This window comes from Eupeodes corollae, chromosome 2 (genome assembly GCF_945859685.1).
Source record: "Eupeodes corollae chromosome 2, idEupCoro1.1, whole genome shotgun sequence".
Lineage (NCBI taxonomy): Eukaryota > Metazoa > Arthropoda > Insecta > Diptera > Syrphidae > Eupeodes > Eupeodes corollae.
In genome coordinates, this window is record NC_079148.1 from 157,842,102 (window position 1) to 157,865,554 (window position 23,453).

The 23,453-nt window shown below is 32.5% G+C and overlaps 3 protein-coding genes across 3 annotated transcripts; 2 read left to right on the plus strand and 1 right to left on the minus strand.

Annotated features, from left to right (window-relative positions):
* Positions 1-856: 856 nt before the first annotated feature.
* Positions 857-3,706, plus strand: LOC129945639 (BTB/POZ domain-containing protein 10). The gene is made up of 6 exons (XM_056055481.1): positions 857-1,341; positions 2,215-2,717; positions 2,777-2,974; positions 3,036-3,199; positions 3,260-3,413; positions 3,483-3,706. The coding sequence occupies exons 1-6, from the start codon at positions 1,208-1,210 to the stop codon at positions 3,620-3,622; spliced, it is 1,293 nt and encodes a 430-aa protein (XP_055911456.1). The 5' UTR covers positions 857-1,207; the 3' UTR covers positions 3,623-3,706.
* On the minus strand, positions 3,667-6,309 carry LOC129945638 (glycerol kinase). Its single transcript, XM_056055480.1, has 4 exons — positions 5,901-6,309; positions 4,958-5,838; positions 4,650-4,887; positions 3,667-4,069 (listed from the first exon to the last, which is right to left on the minus strand). Exons 1-4 carry the CDS (start codon positions 6,129-6,131, stop codon positions 3,863-3,865), a joined length of 1,557 nt encoding a protein of 518 aa, XP_055911455.1. The 5' UTR covers positions 6,132-6,309; the 3' UTR covers positions 3,667-3,862.
* A 2,022-nt stretch (positions 6,310-8,331) lies between these two features.
* LOC129944397 (cold shock domain-containing protein E1) lies at positions 8,332-22,706 on the plus strand. Its single transcript, XM_056053788.1, has 13 exons — positions 8,332-8,428; positions 13,256-15,670; positions 19,025-19,359; positions 19,422-19,601; positions 19,662-19,876; positions 19,939-20,146; positions 20,212-20,421; positions 20,522-20,755; positions 20,826-20,979; positions 21,046-21,215; positions 21,325-22,137; positions 22,204-22,387; positions 22,452-22,706. The coding sequence occupies exons 2-13, from the start codon at positions 15,634-15,636 to the stop codon at positions 22,466-22,468; spliced, it is 2,757 nt and encodes a 918-aa protein (XP_055909763.1). The 5' UTR covers positions 8,332-8,428; positions 13,256-15,633; the 3' UTR covers positions 22,469-22,706.
* The last annotated feature ends 747 nt before the right edge of the window (positions 22,707-23,453 follow it).

Below are 23,453 nucleotides of genomic sequence, written 5' to 3' on the forward strand. Positions count from 1 at the left end.
TAACAAAAGAAAAAGCAATTTCAATAATCTTCGAATACAATTAAACAAAACTATTTCACAATCATTTCTTAAGGTAGCTCATGCGAATGACTGCTAGAAGATTCACCATTTTATAAAGCCTGCATTTGTGGGTTCCTATATATTATTTCCATTTGTTTTCATTGTTGAACATTTTGTTTCGAGACTCAAAAGCAATGAAGTTAAACTTTTACCGTAAACAAGCTAATAAGTTTTTGTTTTTTTTTTTTTAATTTTAAACAACCTTTTTTAACTTACAATTTTGATTAAGTTAATTTTAGGTATCTAAGTGATAAAATTGCTTTCTATGAACAGCTGATTATTGATTTTATGGTTCGGAACAAAATAATTTTACTGATAGCTTTTCATTTTCTGTGTATAAAAACCTGTCAATTTCCCTTTAAATTATCAATGACCTAAAAAGCTTGATTTAATCAGGAACATTTGTTTTTGAGATAGAAATATTCAATGAGTGTTATAACCTGTCAAAAAAGCCAATTATTCATTTCACCGAATAAAAACGAATGACAGCTATAACTGGCTCCTAAGATAGAGGCATCAAAATATAGATCTAATGAAGTGTAATAATGCATTTATAAAGACAATTATGCTCACCCTCGTGATGACAAAACCTACTTTTTTTTAAATACACTTGTAAGTCCACCATTATGATCTCACTGTCAACAACTCGTTAGTGTAGCCACAGGCTAAGGCTTATAAGGATTTTCGATTGATTGCCAATATGTGTACCCACCTTAAAACCTTGCATTTTCAAGGATTAGCCCCACCGTGACCCGTTCACGTTCTATTATTTATCATTGTGAACGAACAGTCTAGACAAAAACGAACAAAAAAATACATACGATACATCAAAGAACTTTTGCACAAAAGAAATTTTGTGAAAGAAAAAATTCTACTAACTTTTATACTTAAAATTTTTAATAGCCCAAATTTTGTTTGCTTTTGCCAACTTAAAAAAAAACAACAATATAGTTTAGGTTATTTTAGTTATATAGCAAACAACTGCCTTGAAAAACTTAAAAATAAAAATTAACTGGTCAGGCTGGTGAATCTAAATTGGTGTTCCTACCTTTCGTACTTTCTCGTAGCTAGAAAAACTGAAAAAGGAATTTGCAATTGCAGCAGCATCAGAAGCAGCAGCAGTAACAGCAACAGAAACAACATAAAAATGTCGACAAGCCAAAATTCGAGCAGCAATTCCAAGAGCAAACAAGACGAAGCCTCCTACAGCAGCAGTAGCAGCATTGAGGAGTTCAATGAGACCGAAGAACGACGACGAAGGATTCTCAAAAATCGAAATAGGTTTGTAATTATTTAGTCTTGAAGTTTGTCAGTACTTATTTTTGTAACTTAAGTTGAAGCTCAGTTCATTTTGGGTCGTCTTTGAAATGTTGAAGAATGCAAAAACTAAGTCTTCGGTCTTTCGGACCACTTACCCAAGCGAGTTCAAAGAATTTCATTTTGATCAATTGGCATTTTTACCCTGTTTTATAATTTGATTGGCAAGACACTTAGCCTGAGTGATCATTCAATTGAAATGAGTGATGCGAGGTCTCGACGATAACAAGTGAACATCTACTGCTTATGCAGCTTATAAACCTTATAGATTTTCAAAGAAAGAATGATGACGTTTTGCACAATGAAAAGGAATTATTACATGGTTCACTATTAATAGTTAAATGTGGAATATTATAATGAGCAACTTCTCTTTCCCTTTAGGTTTCGAAACCATTCTGTTAACTTCTTTTGTTCGTTGGTAATTTATACTACATTCTTTTGTCTGGTTCTGGATTCAACTTGTCCGTGCCAACTTAAAGCTTTTTTCATCCTCCAAAAGGAACTCGCGTAAAAAAAACTATGTTCCTGATATTACTGGTACACAGAAGTGGTTAAGACTTTTAAATCACTAGAACTAAGCGCTGGAGCTCTACGACCCTTGGTTCTAATTCCACCTAATTCTGGTATCCATTCTTATTTTTCAAAAGCAGTCTTTTTCGATAGTTTCGGCATGAATACAAAACTTTGTCAAATGCTATTAACCGATGCGACAATCCCCTCAGGTTTTCTTAATTAAATGTTTTTGCTTCGCTTTGAACTTTTCTTTTCCTAATTTTTCTTTTTGCAATGTTTGATTCGTTGAATTGAAGTTATCGCTTCTTTAATTTAAACTTATAGGAGCACATCCTACATGAACCGCAGCATAAGTAGCAAACTTCAACCACAGCTTTTGCAACAGCAAAAAGGTGGTGGAAGTGGTGTTAGCAATATAATGTGCAGTTCCGGAGGTGCTATTTCCAAAATTGACGTCAAAGCTTCCCCCCAGCAAGGTAATGTCGCAGCTGCAATGGCCGGGCCATCCAAACCTGCCCCCGGCGACCGAATCACACTTCTCGTAGACAATGTGCGCTTTATAGTTGATCCAGCTCTAGTAACTGCCCATAGGAATACAATGCTCGGCACAATGTTCAGTTCGGGATTCGAGTTTGTTCATCCAAATGAAAGGGGTGAGTATGAGGTTGCCGAAGGAATTACACACACTGTGTTCCGTGCGATTTTGGAATATTACAAAAATGGAATTATAAAGTGTCCACCGTCGGTGTCGGTGCCCGAGCTCAAAGAAGCTTGCGACTATTTACTGATCCCTTTTGATGCCACAACAGTACGCTGCCAAAATTTAAGTAAGTTCACTACATCAATTTACTTGGTATTGTCATTTTTTGTGTGCATTGATCGACAGGAGGTCTTCTGCATGAGCTCAGCAATGAGGGTGCGCGTCAACAATTTGAGGTGTTTCTTGAGGAATTAGTGCTGCCATTGATGGTTGCATCTGCACAAAGAGGGGACCGCGAGTGTCATGTTGTTGTACTATTGGACGACGATGTTGTCGATTGGGATGAAGAGTTTCCTCCTCAAATGGGTGAAGAATATTGTCAAAGTGAGTTTGTTAAAGTTGAATAAAAATAGCGCTGTAACTGAAAGAGAATTTTCAATTGCAGCCGTTCACAGCACTGCAATGCACAGATTTTTCAAATACATTGAGAATCGGGATGTTGCGAAGCAGGTAATGAAAGATCGTGGATTGAAAAAAATTCGTTGTGGAATTGAAGGCTATCCCACGCATAAGGAAAAAGTTCGCAAACGCCCAGGTGGTCGTGCTGAGGTTAGTTATGGTTTTCTGTTTGATATCAAAGTCTAAAATATTCTTTTTTTATGATCACAGGTAATTTACAGCTATGTTCAGCGCCCTTTTATACATATGTCATGGGAAAAAGAGGAAGCAAAGAGCCGACACGTAGATTTTCAGTGTGTCAAGTCGAAATCAGTTACCAATTTAGCTGAAGCTAATGCTGATCCACCATTGGAGCTTGACGCAAGTAAGTTTCATTAAATTGTTATACATGAATTGTTATTAATAACTTTAAAAAAACAAAACTGACTTGAAGGTGGAAATCCAATACCAATACAACATGTCGCCATAGCTCCAGTAGAGATCAGACCATTTATTGGAGCCGATGGTGAAGAGGCTGTTGGAGGGATACTCAATGAAATAGATCAGCAAGGGTTGGCCGAGGAGCAGCACTAAGATTCTCATAAATACCTAATTCTCTCTCATACACAAAACAAAAATTTCATTTTTCTTTTTAAATATTTATTATTTTACTCGTTATTTATTTGGTTCTTTTTTTATAATTTAATTTTTCAACATGAACAAAATCGTTGACCCTATAAAGACATAACCCACATATGAAACAACAGAACAAAATCGCTATTATCGTGTTATTATTATTGATTGATTGTATTTTTAATATCTCGATTGGTGTTCTTAGAATGAAGATGAGAGATTTCGAACATCTGCGTGACATGAATCCCAACCGAATGAACGTTCCACTGCCATTTTCCACTTTGAGTAACGAACATCTCGTTCGTTTTCACCAATTAGAGGCTTATAGATTCTGTTTTTATCAGCATCGGATACAGGTGCATCAATGTCGGCATCAGAAATGGCTTTGTAAGCTGCTAGAGCCACTCCCTGAAAAGAAATACATGGTGTGTTTGAAAGTTGTGTGAAAAAGTTGTTTTATTTTCCGATCGAAAGCGACAGATAAACAATATTGAAGATTTTATAGAATAATGTGTCACAGCACAGTTAATGCGAATGAAATTTTAAAAAGGAAGATTTTTTTTAACTCGACTTATTAAGTTTGGAGAAAATTTGAGAGGATTATTTTATTTAAAAATGGAATGGAAATAAAACGACCAACAACTTGATCCAACTTTTTCTTCAGAATTAAAAGATTGTATAGTGTTGCTTTACAAATTGTCATGTGCATTGCATTGTTTAATGGCTTCTGACAACATGTTGGAAAAGAAACCTAGTATACTTCCACTTTTCTTGATTGTTGGCCCTTCTTAACAAATATTCGTCTTCAATAATAAATAGATCCATTTTCCCCTTATTACTCAGCCCTATCACGAATTATATCGTAATCGGAAACCTTTGCGTTCGTAGTAGAAAACCTCATACAATTTTGTATTACCAACGGATTTCGTAAAAGTTTCCCATTACGATGGAATTCGTGATTGGCCTGACTAATAAAAAATATATTTACCAGAGAAGTTGTTTCAGCAACTTTTGGTCGAATGACATTGATTCCAACCAGATCGGCTTGAGTCTGTAGAAGAAGATTATTGGCAGTCATTCCACCATCAACTTTCAAGTTTGCCAAAGGAATTCCACAATCTTTGTTCATTGCGTCGAGTATGTCGCGGACTTGAAAGCACACAGCTTCCAAAGTCGCCCGCACAATGTGTTCACTTGTAGTTTCTTCGCTAATTCCACAGATCACTCTAAAAATGAAAAAAAAGAAAGAAATATGAAGTACAAAGATGAAATATTATGAAAAAAGAAAACTCTTACCCTCTAGCTTCTTGATTCCAATAAGGAGCATACAATCCACTGAACGCTGGCACAAAGTAAACATCACCGCAGTTCTTTACTGAACTTGCCAATTCCTCTACTTCACTGAGGTTTCCAATGACACCAAGATTGTCTTTCAGCCAATTGAAAGCTGCTCCCGCTATTGCAACACTACCCTCGAGAGCGTAAACTGGATTGGCTGTTTTGCCCAATTGATAACCTACAGTTGTAAGCAATCCATGGGCTGAACTTACAATGGAGTTGCCGGTATTGTAGAGTAAAAAACATCCAGTTCCAAAAGTTGCTTTGGCTTGTCCTCTGTGCAAACACTGTTGTCCCACTAGAGCAGCTTGCTGATCTCCCAGACAAGCTGCTAAGGGAATTCCCTTCAGCGATGGCAGTGTTATGTCACCATAAACTTCAGCGCTTGAACGGATTTCGGGTAAAATGCTGCGTGGCAAGTCGAAAAACTTAAGCAGATGTGGATCCCATTGCAAGGTTTCGATGTTCATGAGCATCGTTCGGGAGGCATTAGTGACGTCGGTTATATGAAGACCACCAGTGAGATTCCAAATCAACCAGGAATCCACCGTCCCAAAAAGGCAAGTGCCGTCTTTCATGGCCTTGGTTACGTGTGGTACGTTGTCTTTTAGCCAACGCAGTTTAAGCCCAGAAAAGTACGGAGAAAGCGGCAGGCCACAGAGGGGTTTCAAATAGTTTTTATTATACGACTTATTCGGGATGCTCTCCATCAAATGGTCAACAGTGGAAGAGGTTCGCATATCCAACCAGATGATGGCATTGTGCAAAGGTTTGCCAGTATTTTTGTCCCACACAACTGTCGACTCCCTTTGATTGGTCAACCCCACAGCCACTATATCCTACAACAGCTCAATGAAGAAAATCAATCTTGACTTACAAAAACAACAACGCAATTTCTTACTTCAACTTGTCCTCCCAGTTCTACGAGTTTTTTTAGTGCTTCGTCAATGCACGTACTCACAATAGAAAGCACTAGCATTGGATCCTGTTCTACCCATCCTTCTTGAGGGTAGATCTGGGGGACACTCATCTGATGATAGCAAACTATTTCATCCTTTCCGGCTTTGAAGATCATAAACCGAGCGGAAGATGTACCTTCATCGATGGCCCCAATTAGTTTTCCAAATTTCATGTCTCTAACTCTTTGACACTCCCTAATAAAAGAACTATTGCACTTTACACCTCGGCTAGTTTGTAAGAAATATGTTATCGTTAAAAGGAATTCAATAAATTAAATGAGATAACTGATAAGAAATGAAATGGTAATTTTACTTTATTTTATTTAACTAGCTCAGCTAGTTATCTGATAAGAGCGAACGAATGACAGATGGATGACATATGATTAAGGTGGCGCTAATATCACCTATTTTCATTTATTTGGGACACTTATGCACCAGTTACATAGTAGACAATTTGTGAAATTTGATGAGTAGCAGTTTCAAACATATTTTCTGTATGTTGCACTCTTGAAAATCGGGGCGACTTTCCATTACCGCAGCACGAATTTCCTTCTAATTTTTTTTTACATTTAGGTAGGAGTCTCAATAGACCATGTTTTAAATATTAGGGCGAGGAAACAACTTTAAGTCATAAAAAAAAATATTTTCTTTTTCGGACTTAACCCTACTTTTTTTGTATTGCATTTTTTAAGCCTAAAACAAGTTTTTTTTAATTGATAGCACGGCGTACTAACAGCTAGGTATGTAAGGGGGGGCATGCTGCCCCCCCTGCTTAGGGTCACTATAGGATTTGGGGTGGGTGCGAGTTTGGGTATATGCAAAGTACTTTTCCATTTGAGCACTAAAATAAAAGAAATTACCAAGAAAAAAAAAACAAGTATGGCAACACTGAACAAAAAACAGGGAAGAAATGTCAAAATCAACCATTTTTGAGTGTTTTGTATGGAAAAAAGTGAACTTTAAAAATTAATTAAAAATAGAAATAAATGTTTCCTCGCTCTAAAATTGCTATAGTTATTATTTATTTGCACATATCTATCGAATAAAAAAAACCGCGAGTCGAAATTCGTGCTGCGGTAATGGAAAGTTGAGCCTCAAAATCTTTAAGAATAACTTGATTAAATTTAAGAATTGTATTTTTGTTGGTTTTAATTTTTCAGGTAAAATTTGTCATAAAATTGCAAAATGACTTTTGTTGTCAAATGTCACCTGAAACAAATTTCAGCATCACATTTGTAAGATTAATTTATATGCATAAATTGTGACAGTTCGTTTTTACCAAGGTCCACCATTGTATATGAATTCGAATAGTGCTATCAAGTAAAGGAATGAACGACGCGACGCGTCATTTAGGCGGTGTCAACATATTGCTGCTCTGTCTTAACAGCTATGGTAAAATTGTGGAATGCATGTGAATAGTTAAGAATGAAGGAAAATTTCAAATAGGAAAATAAATGTAAAATTAATTTGAAAATAAAAGATAGAAAAGAATATATTTATGTAAATATAGAAAAAAGGGTAAAAGCAAGAAATTAGTGAAGTTAACAATTTTTGCAGTTTTTAATTAGAAAATCTTGGTACTTTTTGTAAATCAATTTATATTTGTATACAATGCTCTCGAAAATTATAACGTTTTTCATGAGAAAAATATTTTTAAATAGCAGCAATTGCCCCTATTCTCACAAGTCTATCATTCTGCGATGAATTTTCTGCCATGAATCATTAAGGATTCTTACCTTTAGGTATCTTTTATAATTAATATTCAGTGGTTCGATATTTTATTAAAATCTGATATAAAATTTAGAAAACAAAATTTGTTTCCAAATACAGCAACAATCTGCTATATCAACTGTTACTCAAAATAAACATCAAATCATGATTAGAAGAAATCATATTTTGTTTATTATGAACTCATTTTCCAAATAGAATCTGCTTTTTGGAAAAACGTACCTACATGTAAATCTTCCATCAGAATTCTTATATTTAATTTACCATTTGGAAAAGCTGCAAGAAATTTTCAACGGAACTATACTTATTAATTTCAGATCCATTAAAAAAGGTTGTGTGCTTTCGTTTACAAAAATAATTTACTTTTAATTGTTTGAGTATTTGAGACTAACATCCTTACATTTGTCTTCTTTTTACAAATGTTTGTATGTTCGCCTTTTGACAGTTTTATTCTCGTAGATTTTATAAAAAATGTGAGAAGTGGAATACCTAAATGTATAAAATGTATACAAGATTTTTTGGTAGCTCATAATTTTGTATAAGAATTCATAACAGAATAATAGGTCTATAGGCCAAATAGCCAAAAATCAAAAATAATTGTTTTATTTTTCTACGGCTTATTTCATTGCGCAACCACCTTAATGTTCGAATTCTAGTTTTCGTCATCGATATGGTGAAAAAGAGAAAATATAGAAAACGCGAAAATGGCGTCATGTCGTCGTCAGTGTTGTGCTGTGTCGTGGTACGTATTGGTTGAACAAATTTTTGATACTTTGATTTTTGCTAAAATTGTGCCTAATTTGTAATTAAAAATAACTGTTTTCGATACTTGGATAAACCCAAAATGCAAATAAACCTCCCACAATTAAATGTTTTCCGCAAAACCACAAGAAAAACCGACCCGAAAAAACCATCGCGAATCGAATCGAAGCGATAGACCTTTTTCTTACTCTGCTCTTGCTCTGCACCAAAGAAAGAGTACCTGTAAATATACACTGCTCTGCTAATGCTATACCCTACTTCCAAAAAATTTTCACAATGAACAATTTCCTATTTGATTCTTTTGCATAGAAATATGAAAATTAAAAATGCAAATAATTACAATGAATTCAATTGAATTATGATTAAAGTGCGTTCCCGTTTGGTTCTTGAACATGGATTGGTTAATTTATGATTAGAAAACACCAGCAAGACAATTTTTTCATTTTTTTTCTGCTCATAAGGAAGAAATCGATACTGTGCAACGTATATATTGGCCGTATTCGTATTCGTCGTCGTCTTCTTCATCGTCGTCGTCGCTGTCGCTGATTGACATTTGTGGTGTTCTGTGTGCTCTTGCTCTTGCTTTGGCTCTGGCTCTGGCTTTGCGGGTGCTAGAGGCGGATGCTTTAGCTTTGTGTTAAATTTCTATGTACAGCACTCGTAGTTTTTTACATTGGGCATTTTATGTTTTTGTATTTTGTTGTTGTTGATGCACAGGTGGAATGGTGGATGGTATGGCTTATGTTTTGAAATTGATAAAAGATATACCTATAGTTGAAAATTGCAACTTTGTAGCCCAAAAGAGTCTGGAGTTGGGAAGAAAAAAGTTGATGACACCAACCAATTAGCGTATATGCGCATATTGTGTGTATCCAAAGACCGATTAATTAGTTTGACAGTTGAGGGGTCTACGTTATTATAGAAATAATAATAACAATAATATATACCTAATTAGTAAACAAATATTATTGTGGTTTTTGATAAATGTTCTAAAACAAAAATTAAATTTTTGTTTAAGATTCTGCTGTGTTAAAGAACCACTAATATACAAAAAGTTGGTTGCTAAAAAGAGTTTAATTTGTTCCGTAACTATGTACCTACCATAAACTTGGCTTTTTTTGTGTATTTCTTATAATTTAAATTAAGGCGCAAAGAAATCATTCCTGCTGTTATGCCGCACCTGTTTTGGCTGGAGTAATAACCGCTTCTTAATAACTTGAATGAACATACATTATGCAGTTTTAAAATTGTCTGCGAGAGCTGGAAGTGATGTTATTGTATGTCAAACTATTCCTTAGTGTTTTTATTTGTCAATAGTGAATCTAACTGCGTCTTAAATTATAATTATTTTTCTCTTCTTTTACTTTGATCTTAGTCTTTGAACATATTATTGGAATTAAATTATTCTTAGGTATACAAGTTTTTTATTGGTATACAATTGAAAGTAGTTAGATACTAGCAACACCTGCTATAAGGCTATACAAATATGTGCATTTGAAATGAACATATGCAATTTAGTGTATTGAAGATTTGTATCTATATGTTATGCTTATAAGGGTCTGGATTTTCAAAATACAATATTTTTGCTATGATACCTAATAACAGGGGTCTAAAATTCATTTGCTGTGGGGACTAAATATATTTTTATAGTAAAATTAAAAGAATGCAATTTCATTTGAATTCCCTGTAAATGAGAATTCATTAGAAGTTTTGTATTATTATTTACTCAAGTACACTCGGTCAATATGTTAAATCATTTTAAGGTTTTTCAAAGCTGAAATTTCGATGGTTAAATAAATAAAAAAACAGAACTCAGAGCCATCTTTTGGTATTTTCAACTAAACAATAATGTTATTCCCATACATATTTAAGGAATACCTCGCCAGTCATCTAGTTATGAGATTTTGATTTCTCAATCAATATATTGTTATAATTTGAATGCAGTACCTCGTAAGTGTCCTCAACATATGAACACAATATACATTATTTCGATATAAATGTTATTAAATACAATGAATTATTTATCTATTTAATATTCTGAATAATCAATCAAAAAATAGTCTATATCTTCAATTAGTATTAAATAATGATTTAGATACTTTGTTTTTGTTTCTCAAAAACTTGCAAAAAGGACTTAATAGGTTGATTTAGTTTCATTGAAATGTAAATAATACTCTTCATAAGGCTTTTGATAGTCATGAATTAGATCCGACTTCAAAATCAATCTGTCAAAACTTATTTTTTAGATTTAGCTACACAAAACTTAGATGTACATACACTCATTGCCACTTGAATAGGACGCCATGTACACTATTTTTACTTTTCTTGTAACTCAAAAGGGGAATGATAAAATAATGGTATCTTTTGCAATTCTTTTCTTCTTTCTCTATGACAATTTGGAAGTTCTGGAAAAAAGCCATTATATTGGAATTGTATTTTTCGTTGATCGAACTATTTTTTAAGTTTCGATTATTTAATTTAAAAAAAAAACTTAAAATGGGTCGAGGAAAAGTGTTGACCAATAGGAAAAGGACAAATTAAAGCATGTAAGGACGCTGGCTTATCTACTGCCAAAATAGTTAAAAATCCGAGAGAACACGACACGTGATATCCAAATTTTTAGGTAATGAGCTTAAATATGGGAAAAACATGAAAGGTCGCACACACAGTGTGCTTACTAATGCGGAAAGGCGACTTATATTAAGAAAAGCGTCAAATTCTCACGACTCTGGCAAAAATCAGGAAAAAATGTTTTGTTAAAGCAAGTCTAACAATCATGCGTCGTGTTATTTCGAAAGCTAAACACATAAAAAGACTTAAAATCAAGAAGAAGCCACCCCTTTGCCGCGCACATGTTACCTAGACTACTAAATGGCATCGAGTGGTCTTCTCCGGCGAACAAAAATTAATTTGGAAGGTTCCGATTGATACAGCTACTATTTCCGTGACCTCCGCAAAGAAACTCATTATCTTGCCACAATATTAAGCTGGCCGCCCTATTCACCGGACTTGAATATCATAGAAAATGTTTGGGGTTGGCTGACACGTCAAGTATACGGATCAGGAAAACAGTATTCAACTATATCCGAACTAACCCAACCCATCGAATTGGCTTGGAGCTCGATTTCGCTAAATTATTTGGAGAGTTTGTATGCATCCCTTCCAAACAGGATGTGTGAAGTTTTGGAGCATAAAAGTGGATCAACACAATATTAATACATTTTTGTTTTTTAAATAAAATACTCCAGTTACCTCCAATTAAAGTAACGTTCGTAATAAAAAGAATAGTAATACGCTAAAATGGTTATTTTATTAAAGTGTCCTATTCAAGTGTTGCGAAAGTTGGACCTCGCAGTTTGCCTGTTTTTGATCAATAATTTTTCTTTAATACTTATTAAATCTTTTTTCAGGCGAAATAAAAACAATTAACTAAACTTAAGGTTATAAAAATAGGTCTCTAGCATGTTTGGTTTGAGAACTATGGACGGTAGAAAAAAACCTAATTGGTGTCCTATTCATGTGGCGAGGAGTGTATGTACTAAGCATTTTCAGCAATAATTGAATTGCTGATAGTTTTTATCGGTATCAAATATATTTTTGATTAGACAAATACTACTGATTCGCAATTTTTCTAATTCGTTATGATTTTCAAAATTAATAATGTCTATGTTTAACATTCCTTTTAAATATCTCTAGTAATCTTTTTAAGAAATCCTCATTAATAGTTTGTCTTCACCTGTCCCGCATAAACTTTAAAGAAACGTTAAGCATTAATGCTTAAACAGTTTTAATAAGAAAAACTCAAAATGGTATACGAGTATTTTTTTTTATAAATTCATTCGTCTAAACAAGATTATCACATAGTTTTTGAACTACATATATTTAAAGAAATGTAGAAGTTTCAATTTCGAATCTCAACAAAAAAAATTCTTACTTGATTAAAATAGTATTGATTTAGAAAACTTTGTTTATAAATGCATAGCCTGAAGTCGACAAGAAATTAAAACAGATTTACAATTTTAAAACCTTAAAAATGGTAGGTAAAAATATATTATGAGAATAATATTAATAATACGTTATTAAAAACTCGGATTTAATGACTTTTTCAACTCTAATTTCAATAAATTATTCTTGAATAATTTAATTTTATTTAAAATTAATACAAACGATCATGTTTACAAAATATGCTTACAAAAAAATTAATTTTGAAATTCTTTTTTCACTTTAAAAGTATTTAAATAAATAGAGGTATATACCTATATAATGGTTTTGCTATATTTTTATTATCTAGTGTTTTGTTATTAAAATATTTCAAAAGCATTTGATATGGTTTGGCATCTTATCGAAAATTCGTGCTTTCAGTTTTCACGAATCCCTGCTTCATTGGATTAGTAATTACCTTTCGGATCGTTCAATACAAGTAGTATTGGATGGGTCGTACTGTCAAGTATAGAAATTCCTTCTTTAGCCGTACTACGCGAATGTGGAATTCCTTACCACACTCTCTTTTCCCACCCATAGCAATATTCAGGAATTCAAAACCAATGTGCACCGACACCTCCTCTCTTCCTAGTGCTCACAATGTGTTTTTGCATAATAAGGGTAGTAATATCCCCTTAAGTGTGCGCTTATTATAAAAAAATTGTATTAACCTTAAACTTTTCTTGTTACTATGGGAGGGATATTTTTGGTACCTGCATCGGAAAAACCTTAAATCTTTATTTTAGTACAATTTGAATAAAAAAAATCATACAATTTGCTTAATTCAATTAAAATTTAATTACAAAATGCTTTTATTTCTTTTCAGCTTTTGTAACTAAATCTCCGTTTTGACATCACACTATTTTCATCATCAAAACTTAACAAAATCATCAAATAAACAAAAATAAAGAACAAATCTACAGAACCTAGAGTTAAGCTAACTTCCTCAAAAAGCGTTGTTAGATTTCCATTCTATGGAAATTAACTCGAAGAACTCAAAAATAAAAATCAAGCCAACCAAACTCATAATTTCTCAAAATTAAGTAGCAACTGCAACTGAAGCCAAAAAAAAACAAACAAACTTAAAGCAAAGCAAACAAAAAACACCTTATTCAAACTTTAAAAGTTTAGTGTTAATTTTTATTTTTCAAAAATTTAGTTTACTTTTTTTTAAGCGCAACAACAAAAGTGTCATTAGAAAAAAAATTATCATTTACGCGTAGTTCTCCATTTTTCTGGAGCTCAGTGCTACAGAATAATTTAAATATTAATACAAAAAAATATAAAACAAAAATACTTAACCCCTCATAATCTCAATACTCAAAAACTTAAAAAAAAAAAGAAAAACAAACAAAATTTCACAGTGATAAAAGTGTCGAAAACTATAAAAGCCCTCTTTGCTGGTCAGCAACAAAAACAACACAATTTCAAAACATCTTTGACCAAAACCTTTAAAATTCGTAGTCCAAAACTATCCAATCTTTAAAACAAAAAAGCAAAAGAAACAAAAATACTAGTTACAAGTCACAATCCAACAGCACACATCTTTCGAAAAACTAAAAACAAAAAATAAATATATAGTAATTTTATTCAACCTCAAATATATATTAGAAATATATTACAAAGCAACAACGGATCATTGTTAATAAAAAAAAAGTGTTTAGTTTAAAAGTTTTTTGCTTTAAAAAAAATTAAAAATATATATAAATAAACAATAATAATTGTAAAATAAGAAAACAATAAACATTAGATGCCAACGACGGAAAATAATAAATTTGTAAAATTTGGTTTTCTCTAAAACAAAACAAAACAAAAAAAACATAAACGGTGATTCTAAAAACAAAACGTCTAAGGACACAGAACAAAACACACACACCCACTGTTATCCTGAAATATTAGGTCTTAAAAATATATTTATTCAAATTCACACTGAAAAGAAAAGAATAAAAGTACAAAGATTAAAATAAAATAAAAAAGTTATCATAAGGTTTATACAAATAATAAAACAAAACAAACAAAAAAAATAGGAAAAAAGCAAACAAACTAACAACAAATGTGCGGACTGTTAAATATATAAAATTAAGTGAAAAACAAAAACAAAAACTAAAAAACAAAATACAAAATATACTATAAAACGGAAACAATAAAAAACGGAATAATTTAAGGCATTTTTACGTATTAATTAAACAAAAATAAAACAAAAACAAAATCAGAAAACATAAATATTATTAGCTATATATTCATATATATATACATATATATATGATATATATATATATCTATAAGCGTGTGAATTGCGTGAATGAAGTGAAGAGAATTAAAAAGTAGACAAAAACAAAGTTTATGCAACATAAAAATTAACATCACTGTGATAATTATTATAAATTTATTATTAATTAAAACTAAGAAAAAAAAGAAACATGAAGTAAAAATTAAAATAAAATAAAATTAAAAAAAAGAACATTGAAACAAATACGTGATATCTTAAAGGACTTCGATACATATATATTATATATAAAAAAACATAACTCTTAGGTAAATTAAAAGACTTTGCAATCTTTAAAACAAATAATAGAAATACATATATATTTAATAATAGTGGTTCTCATCAAGAAAATAAATATAAAAATAAAAATAATTTATATTGATAAGATATAACGAAAATTTCTCATTGTGACATCAACATTGCAACAACATGAACAATAGGTATATAGTTATAAACACAAAAATTACTACATTCTAAAAAGTCAAAAAATCAAAAAAATAAGCAAAACCAACTGTAACTACAAACGATTAATATATATATATATGAATTTATTAAATATAAAATTAATCTCAAATTAAGTAAAACAAGTTCTTACGTACCTTTCGACCTCCTTAAATTTGTTCTACATACATAATATAATTGTTTTCATTTTCTATGGCCTTGCTTGAAGAAGTTTAAATTTAAATTTAAATTAAAAAATTAAAAATACAAAATAAAATAAAAGTAGTTTTTAACGAAATAAAATAAAATAATATAAGAAGCGATTAACTAACGAATTTCGTGTTTAAAAGCAATTAAGTAATAATACAAATATAATAAAAATACAAATCAAGAGAGAGAGAGAGGCGGAGGCAGCAGGTATACAGAGTATTATTCATCTTTAAAAATCCAGTTGTTCGCAAATCAAATCAGCCAGCGTTAAAAGGGTTCTTTCTAATATGAACACCCAAGCTAAGAACTATAGAGCCCTAGAAGGTATGTACATAGTCGTTTTTGTTTTATTAATATAAAAGTTTTTAAATTTTATTATCTAACAAATGTTATTTCTTTTACAAAAGTTTTATTTACCATTGATTAAGATAACCCATAGTTTACTTTTATAAGTATATAAGGAGGTATTCTATTAACAATGGGCAGGTGCAGCCGAACATAAGGGACTTCATTTGCAAAATAAAAAAATGGGGTGGCGCAACAGTCTGTTGTGAACCAGGGCCTAGTGACTTAAAACTCTGTTGTCATGCCACGGGTACTTCATTTGCAGTCAACTTTATTCTTTGAACGTTAATTATGACCAAGGCAACTGGTTAGTTTTTCAAGCGGCATGAATTTCAAATTCAGAAGTTTACTTCGCAAATCTCTACTTTAAGTTCATATCACAAAAAGTACCAACAAAATTACTGTCTTAAAAACATTCCTCAGACAAGCTACAAGTCCACCACGATTTGTATTTTGTATTGTAAAGAAATTTTAGTTATTTCTTTTCCAAATTGACAAGAAACCCTTTTAAAGAAACCATTAAATAAATAAATAAATCATAGAGTAATAAAGTTCAGCTTTCAGTTGAATGAAAAAACATTATCAACTGTCATTTTAATAAAAGTAGACTTGACTTGATGGTTAGGGACATTTTTCTTGACTAACTTTTCAGTCAACTTTCCATTATAGTTGCCTTAATTGGAAGGTAATTTGTTTGCTGGCCAATCAGATACTGGAAACTTGCCTAACTTTCAAGTCCTTTATGTCGTCTGAACCTGCCCAACGCCAAACTACATAAGGCAAATTTCCGAAACTGCTACGGCACCATATCCTTTTCAATGACATTAGCTTATTTCCCCATTTTATGGCTCCAAAAAAAAATCTAAACTAAAAGATCTAGGTGGACAAGTGCTGAACTTGTCTGCAAAGTTGCGATAGTTTCTTTGCTTGTAGCTTTGTCTTGTCCAACATTAACGCCGTCCAATATCTCACAATTACGGCTGTAAGAGACATTATACATATTAGTTTGGTGGCTCATACCATTCTCCGAAACAATCCAAGCCAGAGCTGTAAAAAATGCAATCATTTTTGTATTGCAGTTAAATGATTGAAAAGACTTACATTTTGAATAATTTGACTTCATGTCAGTACTTAACTTCGAAAAAAAAATCACAGTAAATTTTGAAGTCTTTTGTAAAAAAATCATTTAGAGCAGTTAAAAGACTTAAAGTCAAAAGAATGCATTACTTTTTACTGCTCGCATTCTTGTAAGTCTTTTAAAAGTCTTTTACATTCTTTGCATTCATTAAGTCTTTTGATTTTATTCAATGTAGTGCAGTCATTTGAATGCTTTGAAGTCTTTTTACTGCTTGAAATCTTTTTATTGCTTGAAGTCTTTTGAGTGCTTTAAGTCTATCTATATAGTTTATCATCAGGTTTCTTACGACTAGCATTTCCTTTGCTCTTTTGATTATTAAATTCATATTGTACTCGTAGTTAGCCTCACAAATACAGTCTATCAGAATTTAAAAAAAATATACAACAAAGGAAGGCTAACGTTGCACGTTGTTTTTAATAATAATTTAGTTTATATTTGATTTAGTTTTTTTTTTTGAAAAAGTGTTTCTCCTGCCCGAACTAAGAACACCTACACAAACGTCTTTTTTTAGAAGCCACCTTATATGTTTTAGCCTATGATCACACCTTCTGCACAATACATTCATAAAAAGTAGTCTTTAGACTTCAAGCAGTAGAAAGACTTCAAGCAGTAAAAAGACTTCAAAGCATTCAAATGACTGCACTACATTGAATGCAATCAAAAGACTTAATGAATGCAAAGAATGTAAAAGACTTACAAGAATGCAAGCAGTAAAAAGTAATGCATTCTTTTGACTTTAAGTCTTTTAACTGCTCTAAATGATTTTTTTACAAAAGACTTCAAAATTAACTGGGAGTTTGTTTTCGAAGTTAAAGTATTGCATTAAGCAATGTTAATGCATTCCCAAAATTCAGTTAAATGAATGGGACTTTTCGCGATGAAATACCAAATGATTGCATTCTTTTACAGCTCTGATCCAAGCATATTTTGGAGATAGAGAGGTTTTTCAACAATCATTCTTTGATATTGTGAGCCCCATTTGCGACATTACTGCTTACTGACGATGCCTCTGTGTTGAAATGGAACAAATCACTGAAGATGGTTTTTTGATGAAAGGACACAATCAGCATAGATAAGTCGATGTTGGCAATCGATCGCCTTCAATTCTTAAGGCCTTAATATTAATGAAAATAAGTTGCAATTCTGATTCCCACATCGACGAAGAATCAACTAACTTGGCTTTTCATCAACACTACCAGCTAGCTAGCGAGTAAGGCGGTCTTGAGCGGCAGGCGCACGCTGTTTGAATTGTTCCAGTCGCTAACTCAATTCCATAACTAAAATGTATCCACTGACTAAAAATGTTGCCTCATTTTTAAAGAAAAATCTTAAAAGCGATAGCTTCCAAATGCAGCAATATTCAAAATAAGACCTTTTTATTTATAGCATATAGAAATATTCTTTTGATTGTCCTCTACTTTTAACATTACTAAACATATTTTAAACTAAATGTCTTCTCCGGGGCCTGTGCTAAGGCCCAAGTTGAACAAGGAATGTTTTTGCAAGGAAAATAGATGTTGTTAACCAGACTCATATAGAACCTATCATTGAATAATTTGTAGATTCCGCAATTTTGGATTTGTTTCTAAGTAAATATATATTGCAAGTTTTTTATCCTAAAATTAATTATATGAAATTCTTAGAAAGGCTTTGCAATCAAAATTCATTATGTTTTTAGGTTGAGGCTGTTACAGGTGATAGAAGGTTCAGTAACCTTTTCTTAAAAAAATAATAGTTTGCAAGAACTAAATAATTTGTATAGTCTCCAACTAAAGCCAATTTTGTATTGCTTTATTTTCCTGAACGCCGTAGTTGAAATAACAATATTTTAGGGACTTCAGTTTGTATGGATACGAAGATGCGACTTAAATTTCAGTCTTTCTTCTTTGATTCCATTTAACTATGCACTTCAAGTTCCTGAAAAACACGTATACCAATTTGAAAACTGCAATCAAAATTTCAATTTTCTGCTAATGCAAACCCCAATTATTTTGGACTTGTATCAAACACTAGCTACAGGAAAAAAAAATTACTTCAAATAGAAAACAGACTTTACTGCCAGTCTGAATTTGTATTTACAGTATGACATATGTTTTTTGTTAAAAATAAAAATTGTTTTAAAAACTTCGTTTGTCTTGTGTTAAAATAAATTTTCCAGTTACATTACATTTTATATTTCATAATTGAATCTATAGAAATTTACGAGAATTACGATAATGGTCCAAACGATGATGCTTTTTTTATGAGCACCATGAGAAATCTTAATATGCCAACAAGTTTCCCACCAATTGGAACTTTTACTCTTGACTCAACTTTGGGACCACCACCGCAAACCCAAAGTACAATTGGGATTTTCGACGCAAACGAAGAGCAAAATACGATTGGGGTATTCTCGTCGAATAGCGTTCTTTCGAATGGTATCAATACAACTGGTAATTCATCTTCGTCATCCTTTGGTGGGGCAAGCACCACGGGCAACAATGATTCTAGTCAAACGACTCGCGAGACGGGTATCATTGAGAAACTTTTGGTACTAAAAATGAAAAAAAAAATAAATGTAAAATAAATAAAATAAAATTTATTTATATTTAGCACTCGTATGGATTCATTCAGTGCTGTGAACGTCAGGCACGGCTATTCTTTCATTTTTCGCAATTTAGCGGTAACATCGATCATTTGAAAATCGGTGATCCCGTTGAGTTTGAAATGACTTACGATCGCCGTACTGGGAAGCCTATAGCTAGCCAAGTTTCAAAGATCGCTCCCGAAGTTGTGAGTACTTAAAACAAATGATTTCATGGCCGAACTATTATTAACTCTTGCATTCTGAAGGTCCTTTCGGAGGAGCGCGTTACTGGAACTGTAACAACTGAGCTGCGTACCGACTGCGTGAATAACCTTTTGGCATCGAACGAGACTACAGGTCGGATAAGCTATGAGAACCGTGGTGAATGTTTCTTTCTACCCTATACCAAAGACGATGTTGAGGGCAATGTCAATCTTAGAGCTGGCGATAAAGTCAGTTTTCAGATTGCTACTAACCAAAGGTAAAATAAGATAAATGAACTAAATTTCGCAAGAGGATACTATTTAAAACATTTTATTGCAGAGGAAATTTAGGTGCTTGCCATATTCGTCTGGAGAACCCCGCGCAGCCAGTTAAGTATCGTGGTGTTGTTTGCTCGATGAAGGAATCGTTTGGATTCATCGAAAGGGCTGATGTTGTGAAGGAGATATTCTTTCACTTTTCTGAAGCTGAAGGCAATGTTGAATTACGCCCTGGAGATGATGTTGAATTTACTATTCAAACAAGAAACGTAAAATACATAATTTAATATATTATATGAACTTCTGAACTTCTTACATAAAAAAAAATTCTCAGGGGCGAGAATTCGCATGCAATATAACTCGTTTGCCTCCTGGGTCTGTTATTTTCGAAGATGTTGATTCATCAATTTACAAGGGACAAGTTTTGAAACCATTGGACCGTAATAACCCAGCTCGTCAAACTAGCGATCCACTTCCTGGTCGTATTCGTTTCCGTGCAGCTGATTATTCTGAAGATGAGGTACCTTTCGGAGACAAGGACCAAGTAAGTAGGGTTTCATGATCACGTGTTTTACTTTTTTAGTTAGCATAAATTATATCAAAAATAATATATTTTTTACACAAATTTTAATTAAAACTCTTAGAAAGGAGATTTTACTTTGCGTCACGGCGATTGGGTCCAGTTTTTGTTGGCAACTGATAGGCGGGATCAGTTGCAAAGGGCAACATCTATATCCCTACTCGATGAGACATTTAAAGTTTCTGGCGAAAAACGTGAGCAAGGAATTGTATCATCATTGAAAGATGGGTTTGGCTTTTTGCGTTGCGTTGAACGCAATGTTCGTTTATTCTTCCACTTTACAGAAGTTTTGGATACTGTAAGTTTTAATTTATTTAAAAAAAAAAACAAAGAAAATCGTTTGATTTCCCTGTGCTTGTGTATTTTAGAGCCGTGAGATCGCTCTGGGAGATGAAGTGGAATTTACTTGTGTTCAAGAACCCGGTATTACTTATAACAATTCGCGTTTAAATGCAATTCGAATCAAATATCTTCCACCAAATACGGTTCAATTTGAAACCTTAATGGCAAGCAATATTGAAGGTAAACAATTTTTTGTATGAAGAAATGTAAAGAAAGATTTAATCATCGAACATTTTTTTTTAACAGGTTATGTTACTCGTGAAGCACCTAAAAGCCCAGTTAAGTCACAAGATCGAGTAGAAGGTGGTGTGATAACATACGACCACGGTGACAGCAAAAAGACTATTATGTATTTTCTTAAAGACTGCGAAAAACCACCAAGAATTGGCGATAGAGTTCGCTTTGATATATGTTTGGTAATTAAAATTCCTATGAAATTGATACTCAAAATTTATATCTTATTGTTTAACGTGTTTCTATTAATATAATTTTTTGTTTTTCACTTTCAACAACAACAAAAAAAAGGTAAAACGAAACAAAGAATTCATTGCTGTTAATATAACTCAACTACAACACAATGCAACGAATCAAAACAATCAATCTGACGAAGCAGTTGCAAATGGAGGCAACCAAAATGGATTCAGTGCTCCTAAAATTGAAGATTTTAAAACTGAGAATAATAACCTTGCCGAACCGGGCCATACTTATCGAGGGTTTATTGCCGTTATAAAAGAGAATTTTGGATTCATTGAGACTCTATCTCACGACGAAGAGGTATTTTTCCATTTCAGCAACTATGTTGGTAACCCGAATTGGCTAGAATTGGGCCAAGAAGTCGAATACACGCTTTCGCCAAATGGCAACACTTCAGCATCGGGCAATTGTTTGCCAGCGGAGAATGTGCGCACCTTGCCTAAGGGCTCAATCAAACAACCATCAGTTTTGGAGCCCATCTACAATGGTGTTGTGGCTCGTCCATTACGTTGCATTAATCCTGATCAACAAGAGTATGCGGGACTTGTTGAGATCCTCAATGACAAAGGGGTTACTGTGTCACAGCATGAGTTCGGCATAACTAGTTTAACGAATCGCCGTGATCTGCTGCAAAAGAACGATTTGGTTACTTTTAAAATTGATGAGACAGGCCGCGCCGCCGAAATAACTGCCGTTCGTCAAAAGAAACGTGCTACTGTCGACTCGATTAAGGGTCAGTTTGGATTTTTGAACTATGAAATTGAAGAAGGCAAAAAACTCTTTTTTCACATGTCAGAAGTTCAAGGAAGCACAGCAGCTTTACATCCTGGTGACAGTGTTGAGTTTTCAGTTGTAACAAATCAGGTACATATATGAATTTTTCTAAAAAGAAAATAATAATTATAATTAACTAATCATACAAATCCACAGAGAAATGGCAAATCATCAGCATGCAATGTTGTCAAAATAAATGACAGGCCAGATAGACTTATATCCCGCTTGAAGCTTAATAGCACCACTGATGATTCCTTGCCACGTCTCATTGTAACTCGAGCTCCCAAAGGACCACAAGGCAAAGGATTTTCTCCTCAGGCTCGTCTTTATAGAATCGCCGGTAAAAAAATTGTATATAAATATTTAAAACTGTATGAACTAACATTTTTTTGTTGTTGTTTTAGGAGCATTAGTCGAGTAAAAACTCAAGACAACACATACACTTTAAGTGATGAATAAAATAACAGCAATTTTTGGCGCCATCTTCATCAACATGCCTGATTACTGCTCGTCAACTGAAACAAAATAATTTACAAATAATAATTAAGTAAAAATACACAACAAAATAATTATAAAACAATATACGAAAAAAAAATTGAATTAAAAAAAAAAAAAAGAAAAAAAGAAACAAAAAATAAACAAATTATCAAAACATTGCATATATTTGCTTATAATTATATATTCCTATATATACATATATATATGTATTGCTAGTTTATCTGAAATGACTGAATTTAGGATAAATCAACGAGGCTATTCGAAACATTCAACTTCTTATTTCCTGAGAATATAATCTACCTACAGTGTGCAACACTTATTATTAAATCTTAGTAGAGCGATATATTTATTTTATTTGACTTTTATTTATATTCTAATTTGTTAAAAGATCAGTGAACTAAAGACAACCCAATAATCAATCCATAGCTTTTAAATGTGGAAACCAAAAGAATCGCGCAAAATAAGGGAATCATATCCGAATAAATTGTATGTTAACATATGAAAAAATATATTTCATAAAAATAATGTACTCTTATCTTTTTTTGTTTAATTTGGGAGAAAAGCACTTGATCGAATAAGTTTACCAGCCTTATTATGAGTTTCAATTTGATAGTCGATAATTTCTATCAATTATTTGATAGGTTGGTATTATGCGAAAAAGTAGTTGCTCTTATAAAAAATTACTTTGTTTCTTTATGTGGTATTTATGTATTTAAGAGCAGAATAGTACGCAACGTATCCAACGCTCAATTCTTAACTTTGTTTTGAATAAATCTGCAATGAAGTTTCATCAACCAATGCAAGAATTAAAGAAAAGTATCTTATTACATGTGTTCGTCCAAATCCATTGGGTTGGAATAATCACGCTATGCTCTGAGTATTTTGAGTTGCTGACTTGCGTTAACTTC

What these genes read in the sequence shown, in the direction of transcription:
- LOC129945639 (XM_056055481.1), top strand. Translation starts at nt 1,208, where the DNA reads ATGTCGACAAGCCAAAATTCGAGCAGCAATTCCAAGAGCAAACAAGAC. An exon ending in ATTCTCAAAAATCGAAATAG is followed by an intron (nt 1,342 to 2,214) that starts GTTTGTAATTAT and finishes TTAAACTTATAG; the next exon opens with GAGCACATCCTACATGAACC. An exon ending in GCCCAGGTGGTCGTGCTGAG is followed by an intron (nt 3,200 to 3,259) that starts GTTAGTTATGGT and finishes TTATGATCACAG; the next exon opens with GTAATTTACAGCTATGTTCA.
- LOC129944397 (XM_056053788.1), top strand. Translation starts at nt 15,634, where the DNA reads ATGAACACCCAAGCTAAGAACTATAGAGCCCTAGAAG. An exon ending in CAAAGATCGCTCCCGAAGTT is followed by an intron (nt 19,602 to 19,661) that starts GTGAGTACTTAA and finishes TGCATTCTGAAG; the next exon opens with GTCCTTTCGGAGGAGCGCGT. An exon ending in CAGATTGCTACTAACCAAAG is followed by an intron (nt 19,877 to 19,938) that starts GTAAAATAAGAT and finishes ATTTTATTGCAG; the next exon opens with AGGAAATTTAGGTGCTTGCC.
- LOC129945638 (XM_056055480.1), bottom strand. Translation starts at nt 6,131, where the DNA reads ATGAAATTTGGAAAACTAATTGGGGCCATCGATGAAGGTACATCTTCC. An exon ending in TGGAATCAAGAAGCTAGAGG is followed by an intron (nt 4,888 to 4,957) that starts GTAAGAGTTTTC and finishes TTTCATTTTTAG; the next exon opens with AGTGATCTGTGGAATTAGCG. An exon ending in TTGCTGAAACAACTTCTCTG is followed by an intron (nt 4,070 to 4,649) that starts GTAAATATATTT and finishes ATTTCTTTTCAG; the next exon opens with GGAGTGGCTCTAGCAGCTTA.